This window comes from Scyliorhinus canicula, chromosome 17, assembly GCF_902713615.1.
Source record: "Scyliorhinus canicula chromosome 17, sScyCan1.1, whole genome shotgun sequence".
Lineage (NCBI taxonomy): Eukaryota > Metazoa > Chordata > Chondrichthyes > Carcharhiniformes > Scyliorhinidae > Scyliorhinus > Scyliorhinus canicula.
Genome location: NC_052162.1, coordinates 19,727,481 through 19,741,471, shown reverse-complemented (window position 1 = coordinate 19,741,471; position 13,991 = coordinate 19,727,481). Strand labels below are relative to the sequence as shown.

The 13,991-nt window shown below is 44.9% G+C and overlaps 1 protein-coding gene across 2 annotated transcripts in view; it reads left to right on the top strand.

The window, feature by feature from the left end:
* Positions 1-13,991, top strand: part of ar (androgen receptor) — a 487,117-nt gene that overhangs the window by 457,281 nt on the left and 15,845 nt on the right. For both annotated transcript variants that reach the window (XM_038774355.1, XM_038774356.1), the window contains one exon: positions 4,976-5,133. In XM_038774355.1, the coding sequence (XP_038630283.1) occupies positions 4,976-5,133 (158 nt within the window). Of the gene's footprint in view, positions 1-4,975; positions 5,134-13,991 lie in introns of those variants that run through there.

The window sequence follows — 13,991 nt, the reverse complement described above, 5'->3', positions numbered from 1 at the left end:
TGCACATCAGCTTGAAGATTTGTTTGCCACCATACCTTAATGTTTCCTGAATCCTGCCTCTGAGCGGAAGTCGGATTCCTCCGGACCTTTAAAGTGGTATATCTGTTCATAGCCAGAGGTATCAGCCACAGTTCTTTGTCCAATAGGACCACAATGCTGGCTCCAATGTCCAATTTAAAGTTTGTGAGATGGTCATTAACCTTTCAAGGATTTTGTTATTTCTGAGTGTAAAATGAGCATTGAATTATTTAAAACATCATTGAATTTTGCTGGTAATTCATTGATTCATTGTCTAGCTATTATAATGTTGGCTATCAGGCCCATCGATTAAATCAGTGTGTTAATTTGTTCAGCTTCTGTCTTTTTATCCAGACCTGAAGCAATTATATATCGAAGGAAGCTCCTTCTCCAAAATGCCCAATTTTGAGATTCAGCTGGACCTCGGATAAGTCCAAATTGATCTGGATGAGTGGATTTCTGATCCATGATTAAAATGTTTAAATTACAGGTTCAGCTTTAAGAGGTTTCCAAAAATCCAGGAAGACACTGCTTTATGCCTCTGCACAACAGGCTTTCCTACACTTGCCACTTTTGGTGATGGCGTTCACAATCTTTGCTTGTAATTTTTTGACCAATGGTTGCCTTGATTGTTTGGTTAGAGTCTTCCCCACTGTATCTGTATGTTCTTTGTTCTTGGGTCAAGGAAGCATCAGATCCTGTCCTTTGCTAGGTTTTTAAAGCTGCGTATTCAGTAGCAATTAATTTTTAATTACTTTTTGCGGAGCAAGCTCGGCCGTGATGAAGTGCCTGCTCGGGAATCGCGTTTCTCGGACTACAATTTAAACTGCTATTTCTGACCACTGCAGTATTTAACTTTTTACAGGACTGGTGTTCGCCAGGAATTTTAAAGTTTTAGCTCACCCCTGCTAGGCCTGCTGACTGTGCACACTCTGGGTATTCAAGTTGGAGTTCCATGAGATTTATTGGATTCTTCTGCTGCGGTGAGGAATTTAATTTCTGCCTGCAGCCACCAAGCCTTACTTTAGAGCTTTTCTCTGGTGATTTCCTTCTGTGTCTTCACTTCTTGAGTTTTTCTTCAGGTCAGAATGTTTCTTTGATTTTCCTTCAGTTTTTCAGGATTTAAATTTTTCTGAGCAGTTTCTGTGAGGTTTTTAGTTGTTCCATTCACTGCCACCATGTTGTATTGTGTTGGGCGTAGTTTGGTAGTTCTTATTAAGGAAATCATAGACCTAGGTAGTTCAACAGTAAGTATTTATGATCTATGAGAAATTATATTCTTCGGTAAAGATCTAAACTAGAAACCGTCTCCATGCTTGTGTCTACACACAATTAAGAGGGCAGGAGCACCACCAGGCATACCTAAATGTGAGGTGTCAACCTGGTGAAGCTACAACACAGGACTACTTGGGTGCCAAACAGTAGACACAGCAAGTAACAGATCTAAACAATTCCACAACCAACAGATCAGATCTAAGCTCTGCAGTCCTGCACACATCCAGCTGTGAATGGTGGTGAACAATTAAACAACTCACTGGAGGCGGAGGCTCCCAAATAGCCCCAGCTTCAATGATGGAGCAGCCTAGCACATCTGTGCAAAAGATAAGGCTGTAGCATTCGCAACAATCTTCAGACAGATGTGCTGAGTGGATGATCCATCTCGGTCTCCTCTGGAAGTCCCTAGTATCACTGAGTCAGTCTTCAGCCAATTCAATTCACTCCACGTGATATCAAGAAACGGCTGAAAGCACTAGAAACTGCAAAGACTCTGGGCCCTGGCAATATTCCGACAATAGCACTGAAGACCTGTGCTCCAGAGCTTGCCATGCCCCTAGCCAAGCTGTTCCAGGACAGCTGCAACGCTGGCATCCACACAGCAATGTGGAAGGTTTCCCAGGTATGTTCTGCACACAAGAAGTAGGACAACGCCAACCTGGTCAATTCAGCCCCATCAGTCTACCCTTGATCATCAGCAGAGTGATGGAAGAGGTCACCAACAGTGCTATCAAGCGGCACTTACTCAGCAATAACCTGCTCACAGTTTGGTTTCCACCAGGGTCACTACAGCCTTGGTTCAAACATGGGCAAATCAGTTGACCACCAGAGGTGAGATGAGAATGACTGCCCTTGACATCAAGGCAACATTTGACTGAGTATTAAGAAGCCCTAGAAAAACTGAAGTCAGTGAGAATCAGTGGGAAAGCTGTCCACTGGTTGGAGTCATACCTGCACAAAGGAAAATGGTTGTGATGGTTGGAGGTCAATCATCTCCGCTCCAAGACATTACTGCAGGAGTTCCTGAGGGTGTTTTCAAGCCTAACCATCTTCAGCTGCTTCATCAATGTCCTTCCTTTCATCATAAAGTCAAAAAGGGGAATGTTGGCAGATGACTGCACAATGTTTTTCATTCGCGATTCCTTAGATACTGAAGCAGTTCATGTCCAAATGCAGCAAGACCTGGACAATATCCAGGCTTGGGTTGACAAGTGACAAATGACATTCACGACGCACAAGTGTCAGGCAATGACCATCTCCAACAAGAGAGGGTCTAACCATCACCCCTTGACATTCAATGGTATTACCATCACTGAATCCCCCACTATCAACATCCTGTGCGTTATGACCAGAAGCTGAACTGGACCAGCCATATAAATATTCTGGCTCCCAGAGCATGTCAAAGGCTTGCAATCCTGCGGTGAGCAACTCACCTCCTGACACCCCCAGAGCCTTTCCGCTATCTATAAAGCACAAGTCAGGATTGTAATGTAATAATCTCCACTTTCTTGGATGAGTGCAGCTCTAAAAACACTCAAGAAGCTCAACACTATCCAGGACTAAGCACCCCACATAATTGCTACCTCTTCCGTAAACAGTCAATATCTCCACCACCGACAAACAGTGGCAGTCGTGTGTACCATCGATAAGATGCACCGCAGTAACTCACCAAGGCTCCTTAGGCAGCTTCTTCCAAACCCACGACCATCTAGATGAACAAGAGTAGCAGATACCTGGAAATGCCACCACCGGAGTTCCCAAGTCATTCACCATCCTGACTTAGAAATATGTCGCCGTTCCTTCACTGTCGCTCGGTCAAAATCCTGGAATTCCTTCCACAATAGCACTAGGTGTACCTACACCTCAAGGAATCCAGCGATTCAAGAAGACAGCTCACCACCACCTTCTGAAGGGCAAGTAGGGAAGGGCAATAAATGCTGGCTTAGTCAGCGACACCAACATCCTGGAAATTAATTTGAAAAATCTCTGTCTAACACTACACTGACCTCTGGGTGCAGGTCATGTGTTCTAACATTACTGTGTGGGTGGCACTGTACTCAGGGCCATGTTAAGCATTTATGTGCCAGACCCTTTTACTGCAGAGGCTTTGTTTGCAAATCTTTCATTATCGCTTCAACCATGTGATAGACCATCAATAATAGATGACGAGTGATAAACGTAACTGAGGCTTTAATACACTAAACAGCAAGCCTCCTGCCTCTGGACCCGAACTGGGTCCAGAGGCGGAGAATTGCCACTTTCATACAGAACGCCCGAGGGGAGTAGCCACAGGCGGAGCCAGCCTGGACAAGCCCAGGCATGTACAATACAGCACAGTGAATATAATACAATAAACACAATAACGTGGTTTACCACACCATGTTCACATAAACCCTCATTTTGAGAGACCAGCAAAAGCTGTGCAGGAAATTACTTACAAGCAAACCCGAGCAAAACTACAGTTGACTGATGTGACTGCCTTGAATAATCTCCATACTTATTTATTTGAAATTCAGAATATTTATTTTGTTACTGTATTTTATTTGTAAGTTATGTGGAATAACTGATTAAAACTTTTGGCTCGTTTTGCTCATTATCGCATTTACAAGATACTTTTTTAATGAAATCTTAGACCTAAAAATTACAAAATGCAGCAAGTGATTTAAGGTAATTTGAGTAATTGACTGAATAATCAATGCCACTACATATGTGTGGCAAGCTTGTCTACACGGTGGACTATCTTGAGAACGCATTTTATTTGCCATTCTGCACACAGGCATATGATATGTAATATGAGAATAGATTCCATGATTTGCCCTTCCGGTGAAAAGCTGTGTTCACAAGAAAGGCATGATGTGGAGATGCCGGTGTTGGACTGGGGTGAGCACAGTAAGAAGTCTTACGACACCAGGTTAAAGTCCAACATGTTTGTTTCAAACACTAGCTTTCGGAGCACTGCTCCTTCCTCAGGTGAATGGCACAAGAAAGGCAAATTGAAAAATTCACCTACACAATACGTGAATATAGCTTTCCCAATGAGAGTGCAGAATGTTACGGCAAATGGCAATCATACTGTATCATTAAAAATGGACAAACTAATAGGATGATTGCAGTTTTCTGTGCATGTATCAAGTGATAACTTGCATAGTATAGCAACAGTGATTTGAGGCATATTGTGCAATGATTGGGGCAAGTTGTAAGTTACAGCGTAAACAACCGTACATGATATATGAGTAGACTCCTTGTGCCATCTTGCAATATTCTCTTTTGATTATATTTTCACATCTACCTGAAGTAGCATTTTCTGTAAGGTAACCAAATATACCTAGAACAGCTGCCAGTTTGTTACGGAGAATACTTGTGGGGTGAAAGGGGTTACAGAGTTCTAATCATGTTAACAGTAATGGTATTGGGTAACTGTTCGGTCAGAATATATAGTGGCCAATGGAGGTACTATGATCATTACAGGTTACAGGTTCACGAAAAGAGGTTGAATATACTTACCATCTTACCGATTATATTTTATTGATTTTATTTAATTTTAGAGGTTGCAACCTCTGAATTGTATTTTTTGAAATCTGTGATATTCTGGAAGTTGTCTGATGCATTTGAAATAGTGTAACATACATAAATACCATGTCTCTGAAACCTTTTAAACCAAACTTCGCTGTCTTATTGTCAGTTCCAGTCGAAGGTCTGAAAAACCAGAAATACTTTGATGAACTGCGTTTGAACTATATTCAGGAACTGGACAGAGTCATTTCCTTTCAAGAGAAGGAGGCCACACACAATCCACAGCGTTTTTACCAACTAACCAAGCTCCTAGACTCACTGCAGATAGTAAGTTCTGATTCTATTTATTAATAGTTTAGTTCAGATAAAATCAGTGCATAGCATTGTTGCTGAATATCCTGTTAGGACTACAGATATTTCTGTATTGGCAGTAGCACTGTTCTTTATTTTTATATAATCTAATGACTGTTGGTATTTGATTTCTAAATTACATTTATTCAAGTGCAAAAATAAGAAATTAAACAGTCACCAATGGGATATGATTTCCATCATAGAATAGAGTCAGAGAATCCCTACAGTGCAGAATGAGTCCATTCGGCCCATCGAGTCTGCACCGACCGTCTGAAAGACCACCCTATCCCCATAACTCCACCTTAACCTTTGGACACGAAGGTCCAATTTAGCATGACCACTGCAGGTACCCTGCACATCTCTGAACTGTGGGAGGAAACTAGGGCACTTCGAGGAAACCCATACAGACATGGGAGAATGTGCAAACTCCACAGTCAAAGGTTGGAATTGAACCTGGTTCCCTGGTCCTGTGAGGCAGCAGTGCTAACCACTATGTCATCTTGTTGCCGCGGATCCAGACACAACGGGTGAATCAAGCAAGAGCTCCAAATTGGACTAGGTGCCGAGCCGATCTTGAGTCACCTGGCTCGCTCCACCCGGCTCAATCTGGGCCTCACTCTCACTGCGGGTCAACAGCCACACCTGCGAGACCTTGCCAGGGTGCCATTTAGTACTGGTTTCCACAACATGAACCAGGTAGAACGGCACCTCAAGATACTTGCGGGCCCCAGCGGCAGGAAATCGCCGAAAGTGTGGCCTCGGTAGGAAGAAGCACCCCGAGCCCAAAAAACTGGCAAAGTGCCGGTGAATAACGGGGTGAACCTCAGCGCTGCAGCCGCTGTGAAACACCCCATCATACGTGCCCAAAAGCGGACTTTAACTTTCGCCTGATAAATCACGCCCTTAGTGTTCCCGCCGGAACCGAATATCGCAAATATGCATTCCCGTTGGGGGCTGTTTGTTCTGCAATTCAGGATAAGCAAATGGGTTAGAAATCTGCTAGCGCGAATTTAAAGCAATGTCTATCCCCGGGTGGTGTAACTGCCGGGGCTGAAATTTGCACTCGAGCTTGCCAAACTGGAGCTGTTTATAAACGCTCCACACACACATTTCAGCTTCAGAGATAGCTCACAGAATGCACCCCCCTCCCTGATTTCGGAGTCTGAAGCAGAACCACTGTATGATGCCAATGAGGAGAAGAGAGACACCCTTCTTTTCCAAGGTGGGCTGCAGACTTAAGCCCACCATCCTGAACAGCGTCTGGGAGGACAGTGAGTGTTGCCAGCCTCATCAGGAGGAAACAGCACATGATCCTGAGAGATGAGTGTCACTGATGAGGCCACCAATCTGGAGGGGCAGTGTGCCAGGGAGATTTTTAAAGACCAACGTGCAGGTGTCCTTTGTTTGAATGATCTCAGCTAATCCCCTGCTTCCTCTACATTGGGCCTGGGCTTCTGCAGAGGGCACTGAATAGTGCCAACACCTGGGTGGGCAAGTAATTGAGCATGGCCATGCCTATCTCCTTGATGATACTGCCGGGATATGAGGGTTTCCAGAGGGACGGCCTGGTTGGGTTCCCACATCACCACCAAAGGCTCTCCGAACATTTACAGGACATGGTGAGTAGTTAGCAGTGGGAACAGCCAGAACCCTGTAGGTAGCACCAGAGAGTTACTTTTAAATCAGATACTGCAGCAATTGGCCTGAGCCAGGTCACCCCTATCTGGAGGGGGACACTCTTGAGTCCATGGACTTGGCACCAAGTCGTTCCCCACTACGGCCCCTAGCCTTGGCAGCAAGCCCCCAGAAAACCTGACAAGTTTTGATGTTTTTTGAGAGTATTTTTAGCCTTTCACTCCCCCTCAGCAGCCATGGCGCTCAGTCCCCACTTGTAAATATTTGCACTAATTCCCGCCTGCGTGACTTCCGCCTGAGGGTTGGAGCATCGTGGATGTGTGGAGCATGCAGTATCTAACCTGCTAATGAGATTTAAATTCAAGTGAATGACGACTTTGAATGGGCCCTCTGGCATGGGGTGAAAACTTTGCTAACGCTGCCAATGGGGGACCGGAGAATGGCATTGGAATCAGTACTGTATGCAAATCGCAATTTTCCCATTGTGCACTATTCTCCGCCCAATCGTATTCTTGCTGTCCATGGCGGGAAGCAGAAAATTCAGTCCCAAGTGATAAAATTAAAACCATAAATACAAATATTTGCTTTAAATGCTAACTTTGACATGTAGATTATAGATTAATTTCAAAATGCCACTGAATTGCTTAAGCTAATTGTTCCCAATTATGGCTTCAGCTCTGAAATATAAAACAAAATCATGGAGGTGACATGTAGTATCAAACTCAGCATTTTCTTGGAAGTGGTGAAAGTTGTATTTTTGAGAGATGTACATTAGATCCATTTTGCAGCTGGTCTTTATTTGATTAATTCCTAAATTTTGGGACATGGCCAAGATAATGAGGAAATTAGTCCACTTCAAGTTTAGCAGTATAACCAGCTGAATAGAGATCGGACACTGGGTGTTATGTGGTTTCTCCAGTTGATGGTTGATTCCACATTAAAATTTCAATTGCATGCAATTAAAATTTACTACCAGTTTATGTAAAACAAGTGACTTTATATTAAAAAAAATACCATGTGTGAAATGCTAGATTGAATTTTTGCATATTAATTCATGAACCTTCTGGGTTCTGGATGTCTACTATGGAACCTAGGGTGTCAGCTTTCTATCTTGTAAGGTTTGTACCTGCTGGTCAACTCTGTGCTAAACTGCCTAGTGTGACTCAGGAGCCACACACTGGCTTGGCAGTTGCATGTTGCAAAGAAGACTGCGAAAGTGTACAATTCACTTGTCTTGTTTTCTCTGGGCCCTCTTCGTGGCCAGCTGAGTTTTTAGTTTAAGCTAGCTTCTTCCATTGCTCTTCCAGTCACTATATACATGAAAAAAGAACAAAATTACCCCCAACAGTAGCTCAATATGTGAGAATGCATGCAAATATATGTGTGCAATAAATTGGATGCATGGAAGTTATTTTAGGAGATTAATTTTAAGGTTAGATGATGTACTTGTGTCATGTGAAAGCGCTGTTGGGTATCCTTTATAATGTATAAGCAATTGAAGAACAATATAAGATACAAAAAGAAAATTCATTAATTTTAATAGTTAACACGCACACACACACACACACCTTTTCTTTGCTTGTGGGATGCCCAAAATATTACTGTTGGGCTTTACACTTTCAGGAGTGGGCTTAAACAATGGGAGTTCTATGGAGAGGTAGCGTACCTTTTTGGGAAGGTCCAGGACACTTGTGGGATAAGTAAGGTACCCTTTGGGAGAGATCAAGTGCTCTGTGCAATTGTTAAAAGTAGACATTAATGTGCATAAAAATAGACAAACGCATTGAACTGTCAAGGCATTTGAATTCCCTTGCAACAGTCAAGCTGTCAAGGCATCTCCTGCCCTTTACTTTTAAATATCAGTGCTTGCTGTTTCAGTCTGTTGACATTTGCCTGAGGGTTATTATTATGGGATGTAAGCTGAGTGACTGAGTTTACTTTTTTTAAATAAATTTAGAATACACAATTTTTTTTCCAGCTAAAGGGCAATTTAGCATTTTGATTTGGTGAATGGGTGTTTTTTTTCAATAATGGTCATTAATAGACACAGAACTTTATTTCATCTTAGCATGATCCTCAGGTCTGCGCATGGTGGATATTGGGTGAATTGACTTGGAGGGTGTAAGGGAAAATTGCAAGGGGCATGAGTTGACACTAAGTTGGCATGGGACAATAAAAGGTAATGTGGATGGGTAGAAGGGTATCAGTTGGCATGGAGTGTACATTGGGGATTGGGTGGCATGAGGTGGCATGGGTTGCAATGTTTGGGGCATGGGGAGAGTCTGAGGGCTTTTTTTATACTTTTCAATTCACAGAGCTCTGAGGCAGACCTCTCGAACAGCACACTTTGGTGCTTAATAGTGCCAGTTTATTACAACAAATAATCGCTTCATTTAATGTTCACCTTATAAAGTAAACAATTCACTTAACTGGTATTTACCAAACTCATTAATTGCATGTCTAGTAATAAAGAGACTCAGCTTAGTGAAGTGCTAGTACAGTGCTATGGGAATGTAGGGTACAAGCACACCACACTGTGATTCCCAAACTCAGTTATTCATTTAGATATATTGCTCTTCAGAGACCCTGAGAAGATGTCAGTTCTCCTGCAGGGATAAATGTAAATTCAGAGGGTCAGTCACATAGGTGACTCTCCCGCACCTGTTGCTGATCAACTTAAGAGTGGCATTGGGAAACATCTGACAAGAACACTTCTCATCCCTTTTGGCCTTCTGGGTTGGCCTGCAGCAGCAACAGGGGGAGTTCTGTCCACAGTGCTGAGCTGTCTCCCCAGCCGCTCGCTGGCCACCCTGGCCGAGAAGGCGCGGGGGCTGAGCACGAGGCCCGACAACAGGGCAGGCAGGAGGGGTCGCTGCCAGGAGCACACCAAGGAGGAGCTGAAACTGTTCTGTGAAACTGACGGCAAACTCAGCTGCCTTCTCTGCGGAGATTTGACGAGCCACCGGCACCACCGCTTCCTGGTGTTGGACAAAGCTGTCGAGATCTACAAGGGAGGTTGAAATTATCACTGAACTCGGCTGCCAGAATGAAGCTGCGAGTGCTAATGGCTAAACTGAACCAGAAACAGCAGATTTCCGAAGTTCGGGAGCGGTCGAGCAGCCTGAAAGCCCACATCACCACTGAGTTCACCAAAATGCACCAGATTCTCACTGAGAAAGAGCAACGTTTGCTTGGCCATCTCCAGGAAGAAGAGGAGATGATTCTGGATGCGATGGAGAGAAACCTCCATGTGATCCAAGAGGAGTTGGACCCCATTGAGAGCAATCAGACTTGCAGGACGAACGAGCCAAGAAGACACAATTGCTTTTCTGAAGGTGGAAGCCTCTCGGAAGAATGGCAGCGAGTACAAGGAAAATTCTGCGCTGCCATTTGTGGGTGAAAATCTGGCTCTGGGTGTGTTCAAAGGTCCTTACAATATATAACCTGGAGAGAGATTATAGACAGCATCAACCCAGCTACAGCCTGTCTGACTCTGGATCCTGACACAGCGAACCCCTGGCTCTTCCTGTCTGAGGACCGGACCGGTCTGAAACAGTATCTCTCCAACAGCCCCGAGAGATTAGATCAATGCGTCAGCATCTTGGGCATGGAGGGGTTCATGTCGGGGAGATATTACTGGGAAATGGTGGTGGGGGAAAAGACTGAGTGGGATGTGGGTGTGGTCAGGGAGTCCACCAATAGGAAAAGCGACATCACCGTAGCACCCAAGGATGGATATTGGATTATGTGGCTGACCGACTAATCGGATTACTGACCGACCAATCGGATTACCTGGCTTGTACATCTTCACCGACCCGCCTGACCGTACCTGGCGGGGTATACCTTGACCAAGAAGGCGGACAAGTGTAATTTTACAATGCAGACTGAGGCACTCTCAATTACGACACGAAAGTTAGGTCAGTAATCAAAGGCTTTAATAAGCAGTGAACAATGGCAGCCTCCATGAGAAGTGTGCTCGCAAAATGGAGTCTCATCTTAAGTACTGTTTCCCAGGGGGCGTAGCCAGAGGCGGAGTCCCCCAGGGTTCCAAGCCTCTTAAAGGGGCAATGTATTCCGATCATCACAAGCCTCTTAAAGGGGCAAGGTATTCCGATCATCACACAGACAACATGTCCCATCTTCATACTTTCACCCAAACTTTCACTGAGAAACTCTTCCCTTATTTCAGCCAGGGACTGATCGACGATGGACAAAACGACGAAGCTCTGAAAATCGGTCCAGTTATAAGCCACTGTTCGGAGTAAACCTGTGCGATAAATCGCAGTTCCGTTAATATTTCCATCCTCATAATCCAAGGCACAAGAAGATTTTGAAAGAAGGGACGCATAATAGAAAAAACATAACCCTAGTAGCAAATTGAGTTACTTCAGTAACCTTCACCTCATCTCTGCTTACTATAACTTTTAGCAAGGTAACTAATTGACACAGTTCTCCTCCAGTAATCCATAATAAATGTTGTCTATATTTGCTGAAACACGACTTCCAGTGACGTCATGTAAAGACAAGACTCCCGCAAAAGTGGCCCCAGCTAGATCTTTTTATTTGATCACTTTTACCCGTTTTTTCAGGGGCGTTTGGTGTCCAAGACCAGTGTGGTGAGTAGGTGAATTTTTCCTGACAGTGACATGTCGAAATCATTCAACAAAAATCCCAATATTAAGAAGGCTCAGGCAAGTACCCATCGAAGGAAGATGAGGGAGATAATATGGCCACCGCGCCCATTACTCTAGATAAGTTAGTCGTGGTAATAGTGCAGGAACTGGAAAAGTACAGCAGACAAATGGACAGGTTCTTTGAGCAGCAGGACTGGGAGATTAAAGAATCTTTTAAAGCCACGGTTGAGGAGGCTTTGGGCCCTATTTGTGCACAGTTGGTGTGAATTTCAAACTTGGTGAAGGCACAAGGCGAGGCGTTGAAAGGGGTGGAGGAGGCCTTGCAGTGGCACATGGATCGGTTTGCCTCGGTGGAGGCTGAGATGCTTGTGATGGAGTGCAGCAAAGCCCTGAGGCTCAAGGTGGAGGACCTCAAGAATAGGACACAGCAGTTAAACCTCAGGTTGGTGAAGCTACTAGTAGGAGTGGAGGGCCTGAAGCCGACCCAGTATTTCTCCAAAATGTTTTCTTGGTTGGTGGGAGAGGATGAAGTGTTCGGCCCTCCTGAGTTGGATAGAGTACATCAGGCGCTCAGACAAAAACCAAGACTGAACGAGCCACCGGGGGCAATGAGAATCCACTTCCATTGTTATCAAATGAAGGAAAGGGTCTTGCAGTGGGTGAAAAGGATTCGGAACATCGTTTGGGACTGAGTTCACAGAAAAACATGTGGCCTTCAACACAACGAAGGTAGTATTATATAAGTGCATGTGGTTTGGGGTGGTGCTCCCGACACGACACGCGGGTTACACTGAATTCAAATTTTTAATATGCCGGAGCAAGTAAAAGTCTTCATCAGAGAGAAGAAATTGGGACCGTTATGAAGAGGACTATTTGGGTCTCTGTTTGTAGGGGGATATTTGTCTGATGGCTTTTTTGCTAATGTGTTTTCTACTGCTTCACTTGCTCTATAGGGGGCTTTTTTTTCTCAAAGAAAGGAGAAATGTTATGTGTTCCTTTTTCTTCCCTTGGAGAGAGATTTTGTTGCTCTTGATCAGATTTGGGAAAGATTGGGGAAAAAGGGTTATATTAGTTTTTGTTTGAGGGAATTTGGGAGGTGAGCCACTTTACGAGCGATAGAGAGAGTGGTGACTAGCACACGGAAGTGGAGTGCGGGAAGAAGCTACAGCCTGTGAGGCCAGGATGGGATAGTCGTAATAGGCCAAGCTGTAGGTCTGTGTTAGTGTGGTGGGGGGTGGCATAGGATGTGGCCAGGAGAGAGGAGCAGGGAATAATGGGGGTGGAGGGGGAGGGGTGAACTAACAGTGCCCAGGGACTTTTCTTAGTCTCACCCTTGGCGTGGGGCTGGTGGCCATCTTAGATGGGCCTGAGACCCATAAATTGGGGCAGGAATTGGGGCAAGAATTGGCTAACTCGAGTAGGAGGGGGTGTGAGAGACCCGCAACGAGGTTGGTCACCTGAAATTTGCAGGGTTTGCGGGGGCTGTGAAGAGAGCAATTTTTTTTTCCCCATTTAAAGGGTTTGGGTGCTGATGTGGTGTTCCTCCAAGAGACTGACCTGCGGTTGCAGGATCAGTTCAGGTTGCGAAAGGCCTGGGTCAACGAGGTTTTTCACTCAGGGTTTGACTGTAGGGCACGGGCAGTTGCGATTCTGGTTACTAGGAGGGTTCTTTTTCAGGCAGGGGTGGTGGCGGCTGATCCGGAAGAGAGCAATATGTGATAGTCACATGTACATTGAAGGGGAGAGCTGTAAGTGATAGTGAACGTGTATGTTCCGAATTGGGATTATGTTACGTTTATGAAACGGTTGTTGGCAGCCATTCTGGAGCTGGATATACACCAGCTAATTTTAGAGGGGGATTTTAATTGATTTTGGATCCAAAGTTGGATTACTCCAGGCCCAGGTCACTGGTCCCTTCAGGGATGACAAAGGCATTCATGGAAGATGCAATGGGAGCAGATCCATGGCAGTTTATGCACCCAGAGGACAAGGAGTTCTTATTTTTCCCACCTGTGCAGACGTTATGTTCGAGGATCGATTTGATCTCTATGGGTAGGACTTTGTTACCTGGGGTAAAGAGCGCGGAGTATTCGGCCAAGTTGTCTCTGATCACGTGCCATATCTGCTGGACCTGAAGGTGAAGGGAGTGCCAGGCACAGAGCGTGGGCTGGAGGCCGGACGTGGACCTTGGGTTGTGTGCTAAAGTTTTAGAGGTCATAAAGAACGATATTGAATGGAATGAGAGTGGGATGGTCTCTCCATCGACAGTTTGGCAGGCGTTAAAGGCAGTAATGAGGGGTGAGATTATCTCGTGCGAGTCATAAATGGATAGGGAGAACAGGCAGGAGTGTCAGAAGGTGATGGGCGAGGTTCTGGGTGTCGACAGAGAATATGCGAGTGACCCAATGCCAGAGCTCCTGACACATGGGAAGAAGCTGCAAATGCAGATTGACCTTCTGTTCATGGGTGGGGTGGTGCATTACCTATGGCACTTAATGGGGACGATATATGAGTGTGAGGAGAAGACTAGCTGTCTGTTCACCTATCAGTTAAAGCGGCAAGAGG